The following is a 24,275-nucleotide window of genomic DNA, read 5'->3' as shown; positions in this document are numbered from 1 at the left end:
TAGACCATTGCATTATATGAATATGCAAATTAGCCCCGCCTCCACTCACTCACACCAGCTCAGAGATCCACTCGTTGACGATCATACGCTGACGTGATTGGTTACAAGGTAGTTTGTGACGTCAGAAACACCAGCGATTTCAAATCGGATTTTGAGACTGTCTTTGGTTCTCTGCAGTTTTAAGAAGAAAACACTCAGCAATTGTGTTGACTTATGAATTTACACATGGTTTGTCTTAAAGCATATTAAAAACACCACATAGACATATAAACAACATTAAAAGCTTGATTTTCAACACAGGGGGACTTTGACTAATGTTAACAAAAATTAATAATACTGTAAAGCTGCATTCACACTGCCAGCGACATGCAGTGACAAAGCGATATGATCCCATTCAATTCAATAGATAGCTGTCGATTTCCGGCGACACAAGCGACAGTGATGGAGGAGTATCCAGCGACAAGATATGTTTAACTTTATGCAAATGAAGAGCGACTTTGAGGAGTGACAACCAATAAGAGTGAAGTCAGTGGAGTACACGTGATCCATCAACTACATCCTGTAGTGGAGTGTCGAGGCAAGATGGAGGAGAAGTTCATTTTCGCGGTCAACAATTCTTAGGGTGAATTCAGGTTGATTGGGACCCTTTTTGCCATTGGGATGACAGGGAAAAAGTGTCCCAATCATCCTGAATTTACCTGATACGTCTCTGTGTACATACGGTGGTATTCGTCAAGTTGACTCCGAGTCCAAGCCAAGATAGACCGGCACTTGTGCGTTTTCAATGAGATAAATAGCCGTATTGGCAAAGAGCACTCGCTGTTTCTTGTTCATCTTTAATATTAAGCATTTTATGTACTGATTCCATTTATATTTAGTCTTTTCCCTCAAAAATTTTGGGCAAGAAAACTGATTCAGTGGACAAAGTTGCTGGCAGTGTGAACGCAGCTTAACAAATATACTGTCATTGTTAGTTGTTAAAGGTGCAGTAAGTAAAAACACTGTTGAAAAGTGGATCGGACTGAGCACCAAAACACACTTGTAGCCAATCAGCCGTAAGGGTTAACCCCATACACTCATGATGGGGGAGGAGAGAGAGCTCAGAGCACAAGACAGACAATGAGAGAGATATATAAAAATAACTTTAAAAAGAAGGGTTAAAATCAGGCAAGAGGTAGGACCCACATTAATATCGGAGAAGCTTTCCAGCGTTGGAGAGACCTTAAGGCCTGAAAATGGACTGCTTTATTTCTTCTCGATACGTGAGTAACGTTGGTTTTGCTGTTTCACAGAACTAAGATGTGCTGTCTTTTTCTCTTGTGTGTCATCTTGGCTTGTTTGCTTTATTTTGCATTGTAATTATTATTATAAGCCTGGAACGTTTAAACCTCCCCCACCGCCTGATTCAAGCATTGGCTCCCAAAGTATGTCCGAAAAGTGAGATAACATTCCTAATATGTTTTTTCTTTTGGTTCCCCTTTTAGTGATCACAACAACCCATTAATCTTGTCACGTTTTTTATATTTTAGTTACTTGGACTATTGGGTTATGTAGGGAGCTGTAAGGAATGAGTAGAGGAGCTAAATAACAATTAGATATTCAACCAGAATTAATCAGAGAAACACATATTGCTTTCACTTATTGATGACAATCGGCAGATTCCGCCATAGTCGTTGTCTGTGTTGCATAGCGTGCACGTGAATGTGGGGGCGGAGGCATAAAGATAGAGGTGTGATCCTGGCGTCAACAGCGCATACCAGAAACAGCTTACTGCACCTTTAATGCATTAACTAATGCAACCTTATTGTAAAGCGTTACCAATAATTGCGCCATTAAACCTGGCAACTGCAACTTCATTTCTTGCAATCGCAACTTTATATCTCATAACGTGGCTTCATGTCTCGCCATTCAGCATTATATCTCACTGTCACAATTTTTTGTCTCACAGTTTCTCAAATGCGACTTTACATCTTGCAACTTTCTTTCTTGTAAATGTGACATTATATATTGTTTATTACCAGAATTATCAAAAAAAAAAGAAAAAAAAAAGAAGTGTTTCATGCTGTAGATATGCATCTACCGCCAATTAAATGAAGTTTTAACATTTGTATTAAAATGATCAGTTGAGCACGAGTTGAACTTGTGACCTCTTGCACTTAAGGCAAGGAATATTTCTTACATCAGCTCCTGCTCAGGTGGAGCACGACCTCCCCTGAGACAGAAATCCAAGAATCGCCCTTTTCTGCACCTTCAGAATGTAGGAGGCTGGGAAAACAGTGTATCGTACAATCAGGTGAAGGTATTTCCTAAGCTGTTAGATTCATGTTTCTCCCCTAGGCACTTGATCGCTTCACTGATGGTGGCCTCATTCAGGCTGTTGATCTATGTTGCACTCTCTTTTTCTCTTCACTTTTTGAAGATTGTCTCGGGGGCAGGCCCCTCCCGAGCCTGGGGCCACACCACCTCCGATGGGCTTGGTCTTGCCTCCACCTTCCTCGTATCTGTGTGTGTGTGCGCGCGCAAGTTGGCTGCCGTGACACTGTGAGACTTGTTCTGGGGCGCCTGACATGCCGACAAACAATCAGAGTGAAACATACACAAACACATGTATGCACGCACCTCTCCCAACCCTCCTGCTGCTCTAAACTTCCACACGCAACTTCAAAATGTGATGTTTGAGTCATTCCTGTTGCAAAATCCAGCTTAACTGAGTTTTTGGAACATGATCTTGACCACCTTAGAATAGTAGCTGGTTTTTAGCAAGACTCTAGGCTAGTAGACCATCGTGGATCAGCAACAAACCCGACATCAGTTGTTCATTCCGAGTTAAGGTGGTTGATCTGGTTTTGAGAACACTGTGGGTGCTCGACCAGCTAAAAAACATTTTAGGCCAGCTAGAAACTAGTTACCATGTTCCAAAACCCAGATTCCAGCTTAAACAAGATTTTCTATCAGCGGTGAGATTCCAGGAGTAATCTCAGCATGGAAGCAGCCAACTACGCACTTACAGATATGCGCAAAAGCCTGACGTAAACATACAAACACACCTTCTTTTTTTCTGCCCATGTTGTGATCTTCACGTACACGTCTTCATCTCTCATCACGACACATTGTCAGCAATATATATTTGGCATTCACCAAAAATGACGGCAGCCCATCAGTAAAGACACAATCTTGTCTTCTTCTCTGTTGTACACCATGCTGATCCACTACTTTAAACAAAAGTTTGTACTTACTGCTTTTTACGTGCACTGTACTGGTGCCGTTTTCCTTCCCCAGAGTATTCTCTGCCACACATGTGTAATTCCCAGAATCCTCCAGCTTTGCACTGCCGATCTGAACTTTGGAGTTTTTCCTTCAAGAAGAAGACACACAGGAAAGAGTCAAGGATTCCACTATACACATGGAAGAGGGAGAAACTCTCCAGAAAAAAAACCTCAGTATAAATTAAGTTCTATAAACAGAGATGGAAGAGAGCCATATGACACTCTGAAAATCCCAGTGTTCTGGTTTGTTATAAGGGAGCTTCATATTGGTGTAGCACAGCCACAGGTGGTTCTTTTTTTTTCTTTTTTCTTTTTTTTTGAAAACATGAGCAATGAATCAATGAAGTTAAACAAAATCTCCTTTACCCATTAATCATTTATTTATGATGTCTGTTCTGTAGATCATTTCAAGCCAATCACATACAGTGCCTAGATCTCTCTGAAATCATTTACTCACTTTCATGTCATTCCAAACCTTTATATTTTTTACTGAACCCAAAAAGTAGGTATTTTTGAAGAATCTTCGCACAACTCCATCATATTCATATTATATAACAGAGCTGTCCAATCCTGTTCCAGGAGATCTACCTTCCTGCAAAGTTCAGCTCCAACCCTGATCAAATACAACTGAAGCAGCTAATTAAGATCCTCAGGAGCACTTGATAATTACAGTCAGGTGTGTTTGATCAGGGTTAGATCTGGGCTGAATCCGAAATCGCCCCCTAAACCCTCTTTCACTATTCCCTACGTTAGTCCAATAATACTGTTCACTTGAAGGAGTGAATGAAAACGAGTGACCGAATTCGGACAGCCGTTGAGCGTACATCGTTTGTACAATCGTTATTGCAGAGCAATGGGGGATTGAATAAGTGAACTCAATAACGTCCACTATGGTTTCAGACACCACTACAAATGCCTGTCCCCTCAAATAACGCCCTATTTGAGGGTATAGGGTGCGATTTCGGATTCAGCCCTGGGCTCTACAGGCAGGTAAATCTCCAGGAAAAAGATTGGGCACAAAATTGGATTGGAAGAAGGAACAAGGATTGGGACAAAAAGCACCATAAAGGATCATACATTTTTACTCCATATTAATTGTGTGATATTATCCATGTCTTTAGAAGTTATACAAAAGCATTGCGTGAGGGACGGACTTTCAACAAGTCACTATTCACTAAAAATATTGTGTTCCCGAATGCAGCCTTGAAGCTTTGATGGATGTTATTTAAAGATTTTTTTTTTATTACAAATTTGAAAAATGTCTACTTTTTTGTTAAATAAATTATATGAATGTATTATTATTATAATTATTATTATATATTTTTTTATCATTATGATTTATTTGTATTTGTGATTTTTTTGTGTGCCATTATATAATTTTGGAATGATATGAGCTTAAGTAATTAAATGATAATAAAGAAAGAATTCCCTGCTGGGAGAAAGAAAAAAAAACTGTCTTCCAGGTTTTAGAGAGGTTTTGGATCCTCAGGTTGGGAGACTAGCTTGCCCATAAGATGAGACATGACCAACTTAACTAGCTCAGATCATTTTAGACTAATAATGTTGTTTTCAGCAGAGTTTTAATTTCTTGTGAACCATTTATTTAATTGTGATATTAACAATATAATAGACATGCATGCTGAAAAACTTCACTTTAATTGCAAGAGCACAGGCAGTCTCTTGCACACTGCCCAAGTAAGCTCTTGTCTCATCATGAAAAGGTCACAATCCAGTCTGAGAACTTCTGATATACGTCTAGAACTGGAGGTTGGCTTCTGCAGGTGTGGGCTAGTGGACATGCTGACTCACTTGCCGTTCTTTATTCTGATCTCTTTGCTCTTCTTCAGTTCAGCGCCATCTTTGTACCACTTATACTCCGGGGTGGGGTTTCCGGAGGCCTCACACCTCACAACCAGCCTGCTTCCTTCGTCCACCAACACAGGATTGAGCATATGCTTCAGTGTAGGAGCAGCAGCTGAACAATAGAAAGAAAGAATATAGTGTTACAGTACTTTCTTATTTATAACACCAATGGGGTTGATGCAGTGATGGAGCAGAAAAGAAAGGGAGGGACGCAGAGAGAGAAAAATACAGAAAAGTCTCTTAGCTGGCCAGATGATGTCACCAGAGACACTGGCAGTGTGAGGCAGTCCAGCACTGAGCTCTCTGTGCTCTCAGAGATCAATGCAGCACAATTACAACACTCACAACCACCGATTTTGAGCTGCTCTTCGCTTTCATAAACTCGAAAACATATGTGAACATGCTAAAACAACAACAATGTGATTCAAGTTTTGGTGAGTGGCTAACTATGTTAGCGACACCACTAACTCAACTTTAATTTCTATGTTTTCAACTCAGTTACATAAAAATAGTGTGTATTCTAGTTTAGAGCTGTTTATTAGCTTGATCATGCATCGTTTTGTGCCAAAACATTGCTCTGATTAAAAATTATGAAGTAGCTTAAGTTAGCTTTGTTTTTAGCATAGCTAATCAACAGTATTTTACTCACGATTACCTTCCTCATATGAAGGAAACCTTAGAAATGATGATTTAGTGACTATCTTATCAACAAAATCCATCCAATTCCAGACATAATCCCAAGAAGTCAATGATCTTCAATAAAAGCAGTGTAAAAAAGCATGTGGAACACTAATGTTTGAGAAGAAATTGGAATTAAGCTGAGAGACTTAGCTTGTCTTTTACACGTCTTTTGAAATTATGCAACAAGCCACTGATGACAGCTCCTTCATAAATCCTAAAGAGACACTCAATCTCAGACAACAGTCAAAACACCAACGAAACGGAGGACAACAGCACTGAGAGGAGATGAAGTTGCTACATGTGGGCCGCCACATGCCCAGACGCTGCCATGCATAGTCACTCGGGAAATGCATTATGGGATTAATGCAGTCTCAGACAGCAATCATGCGGCTTCAAAGAGTTGCGGTTCCACAACCGAAGGGCAGAACTGGGCGATGCTCTTTGGCTGTACCCTACTGTCCTGGATGAGAGAAGGTCACATGCTGCCCCAAGGCTGGGGCAGGAGTCTGTGTATCTATATGGGCCTCCCCAAAGTGAATCCATATAAGCAAATACACTTTTACAATTGCTGCCTCTTCATTACTTGACAACGCACACGATCAATGCCTAAAGTCTTCAGCTATTATTGCAAAAGATGGCAAGCATAAAAAAAAATAAACAGATGAGAATACACAAGCATTAACATCAATTACAATCTTGACAGAGGTTTCTAAAATAATCAGCAGTCATCCTAATTTTGGAACAACTGTCCCAATTCCCCGTCCCAGTAAAGGCAGATGTTTTATCCGAACGTCTGCTTTCATGTCTGAACGGTGCAGTCTGTTCTGATGTTGCGTACCTCAAAGTAACATGACAGTCTCTGGCACAATGTTTGGATTGTACTGTCAGTCGAATAACATCTCAGGTTTCCCATGACAGCCTCTGGTGATGTGCATTCTCTCAGAAAAAACACCAAGTGTCCGATGTAGTTCTGCTCCACACCATTTAATGCTCACTGCTGTGGTTACCCATTAAAGGCCAATAGACCGATGGGATACAGTGCACCAGTAACGATATTCTTTAGACAAATATTTAAACACACTGTAATCTCCCTGTATATTTGTGCTGAAAGCCATACTGATTTAATCACCTGAAAACCCCTTGAATGCAATAAGCACAGTTTTCATTTAATTAAACAGAAACGTTTAAGATGTTTAATAAAGAAACAAACATCAACACTGGCTCAGAAAAAAAACTTCGTAGGAATTCGATTTTATGAAACCCATCACAAAGTCACGTGGAAAAACAACCTGAAAACTTTGCTATCTGAGCCTTTATTTGACCCAAACTGATTTTATCATCCATCTCGAAGCTGGATGAGTAAGCAGCGGTCTGTTCTTTTCTTTTTTTTCATTAGTAAATTGTAGCTTTTTCTCATCCCAATCTCAGGGCACCTGCATCATTACTCAGCATGCCTTTGGAGTGACTGTGTTGTGCAACACATCCTATGATGAACGTATGCCGAATAAGTGTGTGTCTTGCATTACATGCTACCCAACATCTGTCACTGAGACTTTTTAAGTGTGAGCGACAGACGCATACTGGCTAAATAGGGTCGAATTGGGGATCAATAAGGTCGCGTTTAAGGATATGACATGTATGTGAGGGTTCTATGGAGAATGACTAACATGAGGCATCTTGTTCCGAGTTGCTTTTGTAAATGCAGGGTGATACTTGCCCGTGTTCAGATAAGAAGGGTGGGGTGTCTGATTTGTACGTTCCATGTTTTCCCGACTCCAGAGTAATACTCAGAGCTTTATGTAGTCATACTCCATGACAGAGTCATTCTAGACTATTCAAACTCATAAAGAAGATCAAACAGAAGTATGTGGTTTATTAAACTAGGCGCTGAAAACTGTCAAATCACACTTAAATGGCAAGCCATAACAAATGCCACATGTGCATGAGATGTATCACGCATAATCATGTCTCAATTTAAGGAAGAATAAAGCACTACACAGACTAAATAATCACCAACAGAGATGGAAAACCATTTTTCTTAGAGTTTATTGCTCATTTAACAGCAACGCGGCTTCTGCTACTGTGGCGGGAATGTTTGTTTGCGCTTCCTGAGCATGTAGATTATTTCTCCATACCACCCCTCAGGTAGCGTATTTCATCAGAGCTTTAACACAACTGTCACACTTTTATTAGACACATGACACGATCTCGGTGGCCCTGCCTGTAATTCAGAAACGGCTTGGAAATACATAACCTGAGGGACAGTGCCAAAGCTCAGTTTAAGCTGCCGGAATCATTCTGCAGTCAGGAGAACGGGAAGGATTATGAAAAAAAGGTATAACCATACCATTTTTGCTATCTAGCCATGGCACAAATCGCAGTTCTTTCACCTTACCGCTGTTTCCAAGGAACCGAACGTTTATTTTCACTTTCGTGTTATGACACATATCTTGTTTGGATACATAGTTTAAGTATTCCAAGAAAATTCCTCACGCAATAGCTGTCAGAGTAAGGTGCAGAATCCTGCTGGAGGTGTGTATGATTTACACACGGGTGTGTGGCATGTGTGTGTTCTTGAAGATCTCAGTTTGTCTATGGCTGCTGTGTTCCTGTTGAGAGTGACAACACAAGGGGTAGGGTTGTCTCGATTCTCTTTTGGTTGGAGGAGTAGGGGTAGGGGAAGGGGGAAGGGCCAGATAGCCCTTGAAACGAAGATTTTTCGGGACCACACTTCAAATGAAGGGGTATGAGAAATGTACCAGCATACACCGGCTAATCATTTTCTTTGTGTCACATTCAATCTTGTGTTCATATTTACGGTCATGTTCTTCAAAAAAACGGTTGCAAAAAAAAAAAATCGCTAAAGTCCGTTAACAATATGACGCGTGTAAAAAGCAAAAGTTTGAAGCGAGGTGGACGCGCGAATGAGGCGAATTCGCCTCCACCGCGCCGCGCTAAACGCCTCATTCGCGCCACAAGACCTCCAGACGCTCTATTCGCGTTTGGTGTGAACACAGCATTAGGCGTCGAAGATATCGTCCTCTCCGTTGTTTTCTGCGAACTTCAGAAGAAAAATGCACAAAAAAATAGCTGTAACCCACGCAATTGAGATGACTACAGCTGACGACGGCATCTTGGAAGTTTGTGATAAACATTGCCGCATCTCCTGTGACGTAGGCGCTAGCGACGATGTATAATGACGTGTAACGGTGTAGTAGTGGTGTCCCATTTCTTAGGGGAATATTTTCACCCCTACGCCTTGCCACTCTGTTTCAAGGGGCAAGGGTAAGGGGTAGGCGAAGGGTTAGGGGTAGGCGAAGGGGTATAAAATAGAATTGGGATTGAGCCTTACTGTTATCTATAAGCAAGTGTGCTCCAAAACAATGACAAAATTAATATCTAGAAGATATAAGCATTCAAAAAATCATCAGATTTTCTCTAAATGGATGCTGAAGCTAAGGCTAAAATCATCAAATCAATATTTTCTACATGGTGAATGGCACATAGTGCACAATATATGGGATAGGGAACATATGCTTTCCATTGGAGCGAATGAAGTCTGGTTTCACGTCAGTGTCACGCGAACCGCCGCAACACGCACACAGTCTGCTACAGGCAAGAGATGCAATATTAGAGAGTTGGCGCAGACCACAAAACGAATTGGACCCATTTGAATTCTGCACAGAATGTTATATTTTAAAGCAATAAGGGAGGATATCAGGAGGAGAAACGGTTAGAGATTAGTGGGCTTTACTGAGTTAATCTCAACGGCTCTGGCCGAGCTGTGATATAAACTAAACATTATTAGTTTTTTTTTTAAAGGGGGAGGAGCTGATTTCCACCCCCGTAAGCACGATTTCGGCGCTCTAACACCGCAAAAACGACCCCCGGACGAACAAATTCAGTGAAGAAATTCAGCCGGCTGATGGAAAAAAATTGCATTGGGTTATTTGTGGGCTATTTTTGACTGGCCATTGGGTTACTTTTGTTGCACAGACCTGGGAACCCTGCTTCACAGGGACTTTATTTTAGCATTATTTTAGGGCTGCAGCAGGTTTAATAAGACTTCTCTTTATTGCAATTGATTTGATTTTTGTAAAATAACAATTCCATTTCACTGTATTCTATGGAAACTTGTTACTTCCACGAAATAAAGAAATAGGACTAAAAGATAGGCTAAATGCAACTCTTTGTCTCACAAGTCTGACTTTATTCTCACAATTGAAAGATACAAACTCGCAATTGCGAGTTATAATGTCAGAGTTGCGAGATATAAAGTTGCGATTCTGACTTTTTTCTCACAATTGCAAATTTATATCTTGCAATTCTGACTTCTTTTTTCATAATTGTGAGATATACACGTAATTACGAGTTATAAAGTCCAATTCTGAGAAAAGAGACTTTTTTTTTATCAGAATTGCAAGTTTATACCTCACAATTCTGACTTTAGAAATCGCAATTGCGTATTTATATCACACAATTCAGAGAAAAAAGTCAGAATTGCGATATGTAAACTCGTAATTGCAATAAAAAAGTCCGAATTTTATTTTTATTTAGCAAGCTTCCATAGTATTCATACCAATTATACCCAAGTTTGAAATAATATAATCAAGTGTACAGTTTTCTCTCTTTCTAAGTTTTTAGGCAAAGTGAGTAAATGAAACAACATTTGAAGTACAGTTGAAACCGCAGCTGCAATTAAGCAAACATGTGCTTGGCATGGCAAGTAGCTACATAAAACCTGGTTCATCAAGAAATATTTCACAACGGGGCAAAAATGCAAATATGCTTGTGCAATGGAATTTGGCTGCTTACTTTTCATTTGATGTAAGAATGCAAAATTAAAATGCTAGCATAGGCTACTGAATAAATATTCTGGGGGGAATTGACTAAGAAGGAACTGTCAGTTGTTTGAGTACCTAATTCAGTCCTATGTAAATATTTTATGCAAAAATTTTGTGGTGAACATATACTGCATGACATGAGGTCTTTTCTGAGTACTGGCTGTAGATGATGCAGCACACTATCTCAATCTTGGATATTTTATTAGGACTGTATAGCATTCCTCCACCACTGTGATCAACATTGAATATATGTGCTTTTAAATGTAGACAGTGCAATTGTGTCTACATACTGTATATAATGCTCTTCTTCATCACTGTGAAAAAAATCTACTGAAAATATAAACAATATAATACAATTTAATTTATTGTATGCTTTCTGTGGGTGGTAATAGTGTGAAATGTATTGCACCAATCAAATAGTGCTTTATATATAGAGTTTTACATTAAAAAGGCAAAATTAAATGAAATGTTTCTGCTGAAATGACAATTACTTAATTGAATTACGTGAAATATTAGATTTCATGTGGTTAGTTGTTTTTGGACTGAAATACCACACAAAAAAGGATGAAATAATTTCATAAATTCACCCCTCATTTGCGATTTGAAAAAATAATGAAAAAAAGCACAAACATTTTTTACAGAAGGCTTACTTTACAACTTAGTTAAAGAAGGTATTCCTTTTGCGTCAAACATGATCCTGAAACACTTCGTCATCCATTCTGGAAATGGAAACACTTCTGCATGCAAAAAATGGTACAAAAATAAACAAATGCAAAACATTCTGTCATGAGGATATACCCTCCTAACTCCAGTATATTTCCTCACATGGGGATATACCTTTTGAACAAGTAGCATGTTTCAGCTCTCAGTCTCACCCCCACACAATTCACACGTATGCATTTTTACTGTAATGCAAAGCCTGTTTTAGAGGAACAGTAAATATCTATAGCCTGAGGAGATGCCATGCTATCTCTCACGACTTCGAGCTTTGCGATTCAACCGTCATGAAGAGCCACGGCAAATGCGCCACTCGCGTGTTGCCAATCAGATAGGATTCCACACTCTGCTATAATATCCAAAATAGGTATGATATGTAAATATATGATTCATCACATAAAACCCCCTTACTAGTTTCCTCTTCCTTATTCGAACACTTATTAATATAAACAAGATAAGTACAGCTTGAAAATTATCACAGAAAATCTAAAGAGACCATCAAAATCTGAGAGGCAAATGTGAACATTCAAGTCTCAGCAGTTCCTATCTAGCCACAGTTATTCAACAGACTAAATAAAACCCAACCAATTTGTAGAGTAAATGATCACAAAACTGAGCAGAATATCTGTATCAACATATCAGGGAACAGTGAACAATTTCCAGATATTCTTGTATATAAACTACAAAGTGGTTTATCACTCAGAGAGAAACGATTCAGTTAGACACAATGATAGAAAGCCATATGCATGTGTGGTCTTGGCAATCAGTTTCGTAGTGCGTATGCCAAATATAGCCACATGTTAACACAATCAATCACTTCAAAAATGTGTATATAGTTTAAAATCCTTTTGCTTGTTTTTTTTTTTTTTTTTAATAGATCACAGAGGAAAGCACGCCATTTCTCCGAATTATCAACTGCGTATTCTCTGATTCAGTAAGTACTTTGTTAAGTCAGTCATGAATCCCGCTATGCTTTCATGTCATTTCTGAGCTGAACTGAGCTAAATCAGGACCCGGATAAATTTAGCAAGAAGGTGTAGTGTAAACCAAACCAGAAAAACACAACTACACACAGGGTTAACACAAATGTCTTTTCTCTCAGGAGACACAGTGTAAAACTTCTCCTGGGCACTCTTTTTTTTTTTTTTTTTACAGCTGTGCTTTGTTTCCGTAGACACAGCACAGGTGATTAGCATCGCTCTAAGACACTGTTCTTCTGTACGACGACACACACTTTGACGTACTGTATATCTACGACCACAGACAGGAGACAGACAGGAGAAGAAAAAAACCCCACCATCTATACAATGTTATGTCTTACACAACCACAAGCACACTGTTAAATTACACTTGTGTTAGTATTGGGAGGTCAAGCGTGTCAAACGTCAGAAATTAGGACCACATAAAAGCTGGGAAACACAATACTCTCTCTTTCAGAGTTCCCCTCAAATCAAGCCTCGGGGCACGCAGGGTACAGAACACCATCCTGAAGGGATCAGACACTGAAAGACTTTTACATGTCTGTAAATTAATGAAAGGTGGGGGGGAAGTTGTGGGAGAGATAAAGACAGCACAATACTAAGCCTCCTTGTCCTCACCCGCTAATGTAATTGAAGAGTATAATATCAAGGTGATTCTACCAAGCACTCAAAATAACTCGGAAGGGACCTGCCATTTGGACTGTAGCAGCTCCTCACCTCAATGTGACGAACACTTAGTAGTTGTTCTTGTGGGTATAAGATGCACTATTCTAGTGGTATAGCTTTTGATTAGCATACAAGAGAACCCAGGTTCAAATCCCAGCCTAATATACAATCTATTTTGATATATACTAAACAAAACTCAAATTAAACTGACAGCCAGAATGAATGCACATTGGTTGGATGGGAAATATCAGCTTTGACCATATCTAATACCTCCTGTTGTACTGCCCTGCTAAATAGTACAGTGTGTGTTTCAAGGTATGAAAATGATGTCAGAATTTTGAGGTTTAGAGTAAATTATAATGGACTTAAATTTAGACATGTGAATGGGTGACTTCTGGCACAGTGTTTTAAATGGTAACCCTTTATTTTGATGGTCCCTTTTGAACATTCTGATGACAATAAGTAACTTTGCAACTACATGTCAACTAACTCTCATTAGACTATTGGTAGACTGTCTGCTTAATATCTGCTAACTCTTTATTGTGACGGTCCTCCAACAGACATTCTACTGACTTTGAGTGACTTTGCAACTACATGTCAACTTATTCTAACCCCAACCCTACCAGTCTACTAATACTCTACTAACACTCTAATGAGAGTTAGTAGACATGTAGGTGCAACGTTACTTATAGTCAACAGAATGTGTTAAAGGGACCATCAAAATAAAGTGAAACCTTTTAAACAAACACTTTTTCGGAATTGCACTCAATTGCACTTGACTAAAAACTATAAGGCATGTGCCACTTTGAATAGGTATAATGTTTCTGGGAACAGGGGAAAGACGGGAGTCTTCTATGAGAAGTGTGAATCATCCCATCATAAACTAGAATAGTGGGGTATGTGACCAGGCAATAAGGGATTTGCCTCTCTCCTGCTGAGTCTCCCTCCTCGACCTCAGGGTCAGACTGCAGTGACAAGCCGTGACTTGCAGCAGTGCAGAGTGAAAGAGAAGGAGCTCAAACTCTTCAGACCCCATTCAAGAAAATCTAAGCCATGACGTTTGAAAGGTTTCACAGCAACGACCATCTCCCTGAAGTGCAATCTAATGGAGAAAATGTGTGGCAGCCACTTTCAGAAGTGCAGAGACTCAGCACCAGTGCAGAAATAAGAACAAGCCTTTTACAAGTACTTGAGGAACGAAAGTCTATGATAGGCAGCCCACAATTTGGCTGAATCTTGGTAACAATGCAACTCATTAGGCGACAAAATGCCGAAACCAGGTGAGTGGTGTAGGTGAGAGTGCTGGGAAAAAGCCTCCACCACTCGTGACATAGAAAAACTCGAGTGGGAGTTTATCAACCACGCCAAACTGAATGGGGATCTGGCTTGCACGCAAAACACACATTAATCCAACAATTGCACACTTATGCCACAAAGCAGTCAACGTGTAGCAGCATATCTAGCCTTTAAGATGTCCACCTGTATGACAAGCATATGCAGCAAGCTTTGACAAGACAAGGTAAGAGATACTTTCACATGTCTCACACCCCAGAACCCCCTTCTGCCACAGGCACTCATACTTTGTGTATGCTTTCTATTTACCTTGTGATGATCCTTTCTTTCCTCTCTTTTTTTTCCCAAGCCGTTCCTTCTTCTTACCTTCTGACATTGTGTCAGTACCAAAACAAGAGAGAAAAATGTAAATCCACAATGGAAAGGAAATACAAATAGTCCTATGGGGAGTGTGACTGGCGCACTTGAAACTCTGAACTTGTCAGAGCGTTTGGGCTCCTATATACACTCACTCTCTCACATCACAAATAGAGGGGAAGACAGTAGAAAAGAGAGAGAGGGAGAGAGAGAGAGAGAAGGGGAGGGGAAGAAAGGGAGGGAGGGAGCAAAGGGAGGCATTTCCCATTGCTGTCAAGCAATTAACTGTTCCCTGCCTGGATTTTTCAGATCTTTCAATGTCTTCCAGGCCCTGAAGCTGGTGCTTGGAGAAACCACAATGATCAAGCCTTCTCAGCTCACATGCACCTCGTGACCCTGTCCCTTTCCACCTCTCTTCCCGAGTCTTAGGGCAGCAGGAGAGCAGATTGCCGAATCCACACCTCAGCGGATCTGTAAAGCTGACCCATGGCTGATCTCTCCACCACACACTGATCTAGCACCCGCAGATATATACAAAAAGAGTTCATCCAGTCAAAAGCATTCAGTGACACTGCAACAAAAAAGGTTGAAATTCCAAAATTCCACTATTTTAGATTTTGCCGTTGTATTAAAATAATGCATGTATGACAGTATGACACAAAACAATCCTACTGTTCTCTCTCTCTTTCCGTTTATAGCCTACAATGTCCCTCTCTACCTCTCCTGCTCTTTCTTTCTCTCTCTCTCTTTCTGCTTTGCTCCCAGTTTCCCATCCTCTACTGTAAACGAGTCACAACACGTTCCTGATAGTGTCTCTCCCAGCTAGAGTGTCGTCAGGAATCCCAGCAGTGATCACGCAACCAGAGTGGGAACCTTGTGAGAGCACAAAAAAATAAGGCCACAGTGTTACACCTCCAATACCTGTGCAGCAAAGAAAGAAAGAAAGAAAGAAAGAAAGAAAGAAAGAAAGAAAGAAAGAAAGAAAGAAAGAAAGAAAGAAAGAAAGAAAGAAAGAAAGAAAGAAAGAAAGAAAGAAAGAAAGAAAGAAAGAAAGAAAGAAAGAAAGAAAAAGTAAGAGACAGGAAAAGACAGACAGATAGATAGGAAAGAAGACAAATACAGTAAGGTTAGGAAAATGGAAAGACAGGAAAGAAGGAAGAAAGGAAAGATGGGAAACAGGAATAAGACAAACAGAGAGACAGGAAGGAAAAACTAAAAGTTTAGGAAAAAGGAAGGAAGGAAGGAAGGAAGGAAGGAAGGAAGGAAGGAAGGAAGGAAGGAAGGAAGGAAGGAAGGAAGGAAGGAAGGAAGGGAAGGGAGGAAGGAAGGAAGGAAGGAAGGAAGGAAGGAAGGAAGGAAGGAAGGAAGGAAGGAAGGAAGGAAGGAAGGAAGGAAGGAAGGAAGGAAGGAAGGAAGGAAGGAAGGAAGGAAGGAAGGAAGGAAGGAAGGCGATGGGAACAAGACAAATATACAGACAGACAGATAGATAGATAGATAGATAGATAGATAGATAGATAGATAGATAGATAGATAGATAGATAGATAGATAGATAGATAGATAGATAGATAGATAGATAGATAGATAGATAGATAGATAGATAGAAAACAGGAAGAAGACAAACAGACAGAGAGGAAGGAAGGGGAAAAACTAAAAGTTTAAGAAAAAAGAAAAGAAGGAAAGAAGAAAGGAAGGAAGGCAAGAAGGAATGATGCAAGTGACAGGAAGTGACAGGAACAAGACAAACATACAGACAGACAGATAGATGGGAAAGAAGACAAATACAGCAAAGTTAGGAAAAGAGAGAGGAAAGAAGGAAGAAATGAAAGATAGGAAACACAGGAAGAAGACAAACAGACAAACAGATTTAAGAAAAAGGAAGGAAGGAAGGAAGGAAGGAAGGAAGGAAGGAAGGAAGGAAGGAAGGAAGGAAGCGACAGAAAAAGACAGGAACAAGACAAACATACAGATGACAGACTGATAGATAGGAAAGAAGACAAATACAGTAAGGTTAGGAAAAGAGAAAGAGGGGAAGGAAGGAAGGAAGGAAGGATTGGCAGAAAGACATGAAGGATGAAAGAATGAAAAAGAAGGAAACACAGGAAGAATACAGACAGACAGGAAGGAAGGAAAAAAGAAAAATACAGGAAGGTTAATAAAAAGGAAAGACAAAGGAAGACAGGCAAAAAGATATGATGGACAGAATAATGAAAGAAATAAGGAAAGACAGGAAGACAGACAGGAAGGTAGAAAGCATCCTTGCTTCCTTTATGAAGATAATGAGTAAAAATAAAAGAAAGAAATGTGCAAAAATCTAAACTACAGTTATGGGAATAAATCTGGTATAAATCTAGCAGTTCCACATGGACCGTTTTAAAGGGTCCATCCAAAAGCTTGGGGCACTGGTTGGCTGGAAGCCAGTCACATGATTCTTGAAATGAAAATATCAGAGGCCATCATACCCCCTCTCCAAAAAATATTACTAGGGAGGAATATAGAGCTAAACAGGAAAAACAGCTGAACTGACGTTTATATGACACCAGCACTGGAATGAAAGATGTTCAAGAGCACTGAACTCTACGATGTGCAGCAAATGAAATACACATCACAGTACAACTCATTCAATTCTCTGTCTTATCCCTTGTGACTAATACTGACAAGTTTCCTATGAATTGTGAGCTTTATAACATACAGGTTATGTCATGTCATGACCCATGTGGAATGCAATTTTCAAATAACAAACAATGACGATACACTTAAAGAATTACTAGTTTAGAAGACACATTTTCCACTTCAATCAAATGGTGAGTGCTAAGCTCAGATAACATTAATGCCAACAGCAACAGTGTTACGGGTTCAAATCCCTTTGATTGCATGTGGTATCGTTGTGCCTCTAAGCAAGGCACCAAAGATTAGATAAGAGACGCAAGATATAGTATCAAAAGTGTCTTTATAAGGGTTTCCTCAAAACATACTTGTATCACCATTCTAATCGTGCAAGATGCATCAAGGCAAACATCTATCTGACATGATGTCATTCTGTAAACAAACCTCTCCATATCATTCTGCAACAAAAGAATCATGTCATCTAAAAACACCCATCAAGGAACCTGCACCTTGATCCCAAAAATAGAGCCATTTCATGATTCCACAGAGCAATGTTTCATCAACATGAAGGAAAGGTAAACAGTTCAGGGTTGTGCTAGCAGAAATAGAAGGATGTGAAGATGGTGATGAGAATGAAACCATGATGGGGGAAGTGGAGGATTACGTCCCATACGAAGTGATTCACAGGACTTGCTGTGGTATCAGGACCTCGCCATGGGGCCTCTCATGACTCTACCCTCATCATAGCCATGTCATCATTCAGCTGATGGGATTGTATGTGTGTGTGTGTGTGTGTGTGCACAAGGGGGTGGGGGGGCGTTAACTGGCATGTCCCAACACATCTGACTTTGCAGTGCAAACCTTCACTTTAGAGAAGATGAAAGGACCACGTTGTAGGCATAAACAGTGTGTGTGTGTGCATACGTGTGTGTGTGTGTGTGTGTGTGTGTGTGTGTGTGTGTGTGTGTGTGTGTGTGCATCTGGAAGTGCTTCCCTCACGACAACCTCCTTGTGGTGAGTGAATCTGTCAATGGTAATGACACTGAGCGCAATGTGTGGGTCACCCTCCCTACGTAGCCAGGCATGATGGGACTTGTCACCCGACCTGCGCTCTCCTCTCTGGCACCTATGTGTGTGTACGTATACATGCAGAAGTGTGAGATATCCGAATACAGGTGTTTTTATTTCAAAGAGGAACTCCCTTAAAAGATTATTATCCTCCTTGAAATGCAGTAAGGCTCCTGTGTTAGATATGCCCTGACGTACAGCATAAGTGAATACATTACATTTACTACACAGGTATTGAGCATTTCTGGTGGGTGGAGCTGACATCACGGTATACAATACCACCAGTGCTATGTTGCAATATGCTGTTACCGAACAAAAGGAGGAGAAAGAGAAAAAAAAATGGGTGTATCAGCCACTTGCTCTGCTTTATTTTTGCTGTGAACCACCCAACTGGCAAGAAGCACAAAGCCCTCCAGCTCAAGGTGAAATAAAAGACTGACAAGCATTTGTATGGACGGATTGCTCGCCGTAATGACAGCCATTCAAACAAAAACAATACAGGAGATAGTTCTCAAAAATAGGGGCACTGTCAAGCTTTCCCTGTTCTATTCTGTCATTCCCATCCGTCTCCCACTCTCTTTCCCTCTCTTGGAAATCTCTCAAAGTATTCCTCTTTTCCTCCATTAAAAAGCATCTGCTGTTTCTCAACTTAGGTTGCCCCAAGGCACTCGCTGCTCTGATCGGGTGGGTGGGGATGCCTGACATTAAGAGTAAATAAAGAGAATGTGGAGCCACCCCCTTAAAAGTCCTTGATTGGATTTTCCTGGATCAGTCCCACTCCTTTACCCTCACCAGGCCCCATGCAATTTGCTGCATCCCCCCTTTAACTTCCTCAAAGATCACAGCGGATAAGTGTAGCCCACCTCCCCCTCTACCAACCTCCCGCAGTACCTGCACACCATCACAAATATATACCGCCCCGAGACACTACTGGCATTTCACAAGCTTGGCTAGTTTATCTTTGGAGACCTAATGGTTTTAAACACCCATCTGGTTGTTTAGATCAGTGTGTTTCTCCTAGGGCATAGTGTGTGTGTGTGTGTGTGTGTGTGTGTGTGTGTGTGTGTGTGTGTGTGTGTGTGTGTGTGTGTGTGTGTGTGTGTGTGTGTGTGTGTGTGTGTGTGTGTGTGTGTGGGGAGATGGTGGATCTGAGTGGGAGGTAAAGGGATGCAGATCCCTGCGTTTAACACTCGCCTGTTGACTTGACAGAGGTGAATCAAGTGCACCCGGGGGGTGCAGAGGCACTGCAGAGGCAAGGATAAAGTGGAGAAATCGTAGATGTACTGTCGATTTCGACACATTGCTGAAGTATTGCGTTAGGTAGTACCTTGATGGACGGAACTGTGGGGATTGTCATCCACAATGGGGTGCTGATTCTAAATAAGACGTGTACACAATATCATTGGATGCAGATGTGCACAATCAGGCCCAAGTCTGTGCCCTCCCTACATTTTAAAGACAGCTTGAACTAGTCTGTATGTAGATCATCTGTAAACGATCATGGTGCCCAGGCCCGGTGCCTGGGAGCATGGCATGTTTCTAATGCGGAGCTCCTTAAAGGTCGGAAAAGGGTTGAATCTCAAGTCAATCTCTTTGAAGGTAAATCTCATTGAAAAATCACACACATCCGTAATGGTAAAGGAAGGATCTGTGGTTCCAGGTGCCCTTGTCTACGCACAAGCAGAGTGTGGGGTCCAAGACAGGATGTCTCGGGGCACTTACAAAAGCTTGACAAATCAAAGTCAGAAAGACCCTCTTGGACCACTGCAGTGGTCAAATCTCGGGCAGATGAGCCATTGAACTTCTAACCACACAGCCATATGTGTTGTAGTAAACAACCATCTGTGTTTATGACCACAAGCAATAAGACGTGCGAATGAAAAGGCAGAATGAGTGTGAGTGATTGCAAGCTTTGCATGCAACAGAGACTAGAGATTGTTCACAGGCAACCTGCATATGTTTCAGTACAAGTGGTTATGTGCGTAAGCTTTCTGCACTGCGTGTAAAGAAGCTTGACCCGTGTGCATGCGTATACGTTCAGGTGGTTAATGGTGAGATGATGTGAATTCAGCCCTGCACCGTTTCCACTGTGCACAGCTGTCACCATGGAAACCATTCAGAACAAGGGAGGAGATAGAGAGAGAGAGACATTGCACCACATGAAAACAGAGACGTCCATGCTGCTTAGTCCGCAGGGAAACACTGCTGCGAGAGAAGCAGGCAGCAGTTAGAAAGACGGCAAGAGAGAGAATGTTTCACAGGCAGAGTGAGATTCCAACTGCTCACTTTTTAAGCTGTCAGGTTGTCCCATCACACAGCTGTCAATCAGAGCTGCCACCGTTTAGCCCCGCCCCTACTGTATACCCTGCCTTCCACACACTGCAATGGCAAATCAATCCAGTCAGTGTTTAAATGATTTATGAATGAAAGGATGGCAGAGAGGCTGGCTGGTATGCATCCCCATCAGAGTGTCTCTCTGATGAGTGCTCAATGTATCAAAGATTCATTTCACCAGAAAGGACATATAGCGATACGCATAGCAACACGGCAGCCAATAGGGTACAATTTAGCCCTGGCAAGTGCTGTGGGTGGCTTTTCACAGCTTACGCTAACCGAGGGGCATCGGATCACAGAGGTTTTCACGTGTCTGCTAAGAGCTATGACAGTACAAACAAACACAGGTAAAGCCTAATGGAATGAAGTCAAAGACACGACAACAAGTTACACATCTTGTTTAAGGTTTACTAACCTAATCCAAGATCCTCATAGATGCACGTCATGATAGTGTGGCTCATCCTCTGTTTGTACCATCATTGTTGATTAGGATCATAATCTTAGACCTTAATAAGGGTATTTTCAAAATGTAATTTGATGCAATCAAAAACAAGGCTGTGAGGGATGTAGATATATAGTCTGGCCAAGGTCTATTTCTATCCCTACAGCATTTGTGTAAATATGACACCCTGTATGAAAGAAAAATAATACAAATATATATATTTCTCCAAGACAATTATGACATCAAATGGAGAATGGCTTTTCTGATTCTTCTCCTGACAAAAAGACCATAGTAATCTAACATGCCTCTACTCTAGTTACAGAAGAGATATTACAGGGACAGTCCCCCCAAAAACTCTCATCATTATTTATGTATGTATTTATTTATTTATTGTTCATTCAGTGAAATTCAGTGGGGTCTAATGTTGTTGTAGACCAACTTTCATACAGGTATGGAATGATATGAAGATGAGTAAATGATGATAGCATTTACTTTTGGGGGCATTTTTAACAGTCCAGTTAAATTTTTTATCCTTTAACAATGTATCAAACTATGCTTTGATTTTTGCCAAAACAGTTGGCATTCACCTAAAATATTTATCCAACACCAAATTATCTGAGCTACAGTATGCTAACCACTATAAGTTTTCTATCGCTATACTTTTACTCTATGCCAACAATAGTCTAATTTGTGAATGTTTTTTTTATATTTGTGGTAGGCTTTTGTCTCCATCCAGTATGACAGTTATTCAAGTCTCTTCAATATGTGGCACTCAGATCTACCGCAGTCTTTGGATGATACATTAGAGTCTCACCCGAGTGTGCGACAGATTGTTTTTGAGATAGTGTCAGGGAGAGATCTACTCCATCCATGTTTTTGCTCTCTTTCTATCTCTCGGTTTCAAGAGAACAGACAAACACACTCCCACACACTCTCACGCAGTTTAACAAACAAGCGCCCACATCACCGTTGCAGCGTTAACACAAACACATACACATGATGTTCGCATGCCTTCGGAACGGGCCAATGCGTAACCAGCCAAACACCAGTCAAATGACAAATGTATACATGTGTATACGGCAGAAAGCGTATAACATGCAAGCGTACTAACATGCACTCACGCTCTTTTTTTTTCTTTTGCCCTTCCAGGTCTAGTTTGTAAAAAAAGGCAACTGGCGTAGTGACATTTGCTAGGATTTGATAGGAAGGAGAGAAGAAATGGATGCTCATGGGAAAGGGTCCATTTCTTATCAATACCCCTCCGCACACAAAGACACACACGTCCGCTCCCAGCTCCGCATTCTTCAAATCAAATCAAATTCCTTGCGCGCTCTCAGCTCGTCCTTTATCTGGAGAATGTACGCAGAGCAGAGCACAAACATGTCACAGTGAGGAAGCCAAAAGTCTCTATGCTTGCCAAAAAAACACATGTCCCCCCCAAACTACCACACACACACACACACCAATCATTTGCATTTCTGTTTTCGCTTCTACGAGAAGAGCTGTGTCTTATCAAGGGCCCAGCTTATCTCTCAATTTCTCTTCCAGCGTAGCAGAGCCTTCCTGAAAAACACAGAGTTTTGCTAGCGGCAAGCGTCCTCTGGGGCTCGGCTGGTTAAAACCAACGGCTTGAGGTTTTCTTTCGGAGGGGCCTCAGATAATTTGAGGGGAGAGCTGGTGAGAGATCAAGTGTGTGGCCCCGGGGTACGAGTGGCAGGACGGCCCCTCCATGCTCCGGCTCTTTTGGGAGGAGGGATTACAGGAAACCCGGAGTGCAACTGTGCCATGTCAATGGGACAGGCAGACGGCCCGGTCACAGATACGCTCCCTGCTGTTTCAACGACAAGCAACACTGCATGCCAGAAGCGCACGGACTCATTCGGACTCAGTCCCTCATCAGTCATCGTCTTCAAATGGCTATTCTTTGCTGTCTGGGTAAAATAAATAAAGTGATTGGAAATAAATAAATAGATAAAAATGCAAGACGAAATTGAACTGGACATAAGACATACAACATACTGCACTCTAGATAAAAGCTGATGCCAAGGCAAAACTGAGATGCAGCATAGAATTCATGGAAACACGACAAACTGCGAGGGAAGGTTTGGGAATGCTGGGCCGATGGAGGTTGTGTGTAGAGCAGTTTTGTTTGTGGGATATGGCGCGTTCAGCCCTAAATGTCCCTGACCTTGGCTCACTTCTCCTCTCTGATGGACCACGCGGGGGAGAGAATTTGCATTCCACAGCATCCAGAGAATAAAAATATTAGCAAAATATGCACACACATACACATTGCACTCGCAAAGAGTAAAAATTCCAAAGCCACCACTGTGCACACCAATTTTTCAGTAAGGGCATAACATTTTTATTTGCTTGCTCTTCTGTTTTTAAGCATAAACCTAGATAATTCCCTTTTAAAAAAACGTATGTAACTGTTTTAAAGATGTTTAGATATTTGTCAAATAAATACTGATTAAGAAAATTATTTTTGCAGTCCCAACTATCTTTCAACAACAATATGAGAGAGACCAGACGGAAAGAGCGTGTGTTTGTACGGGGAGATAGACGCACTCCTGAACTCCTGAGTCTGGGCCACTCAACATGACATCAGCAACACAGCCAGAGATTAATATAAGACAGGAATGAAAGCAAGACTTACCGTAAGCTGTATCTCTGCTGACACTCTGAACATGTACAACCTTTGCCCAGATACTTGGCTCAAGCCAATGCTCAAGATCTACAACTGGAGCTAAATCAATACAGAGGCAATATCTCAATCGATGTCTGTTTAAATCACTGGAATGTTTTCTTTCTCTCTTTTTTTCACTTCAGATAAACCCAACAAACAGCTTTCCAAGCAACAATAATGCCAGAGAGCATCTTGAAACAAGGAGAGAAGGCAATCACCCTGTATGCATCTACTTTCTTCCTGGCAACTTGTTCAATGACAACGTATTCTGGGAACAGTTCCAGCCAACTGCAATGAGTTCACCTCTTGCTCTGCACAGTGGAACACAGGTGACTCTCACCTCACAAATACGGAGTTTGTGATAAGAAAGGGTGCTAAAAAAAGAGAAAAGACTATGAATATGAAAAAAGTGAAAGAGAGAGGAAAAACTGAAATGAGAGCTACGGAGCCAAAACAACACGATAAAAACC

The 24,275-nt window shown here is 41.0% G+C and overlaps 1 protein-coding gene across 7 annotated transcripts in view; it reads right to left on the bottom strand.

Annotated features, from left to right (window-relative positions):
* The window catches only part of nrg2a (neuregulin 2a), a 90,330-nt gene that overhangs the window by 44,407 nt on the left and 21,648 nt on the right, over nucleotides 1–24,275 (bottom strand). For 6 of the 7 annotated variants that reach the window (XM_082141028.1, XM_082141032.1, XM_082141030.1 and 3 more), the window contains exons 2-3: nucleotides 5,076–5,241; nucleotides 3,237–3,355 (exon numbers count right to left, since the gene is read on the bottom strand). In XM_082141028.1, the coding sequence (XP_081997154.1) occupies nucleotides 3,237–3,355; nucleotides 5,076–5,241 (285 nt within the window). Of the gene's footprint in view, nucleotides 1–3,236; nucleotides 3,356–5,075; nucleotides 5,242–14,619; nucleotides 14,850–24,275 lie in introns of those variants that run through there. The other variant, XM_082141034.1, reaches the window with a different exon arrangement.

This window comes from Leuciscus leuciscus (assembly GCF_965113295.1).
Source record: "Leuciscus leuciscus genome assembly, chromosome: 16".
Lineage (NCBI taxonomy): Eukaryota > Metazoa > Chordata > Actinopteri > Cypriniformes > Leuciscidae > Leuciscus > Leuciscus leuciscus.
The sequence above is the reverse complement of the archived record's forward strand: the minus strand, read 5'-3'. Positions and strand labels throughout refer to the sequence as shown.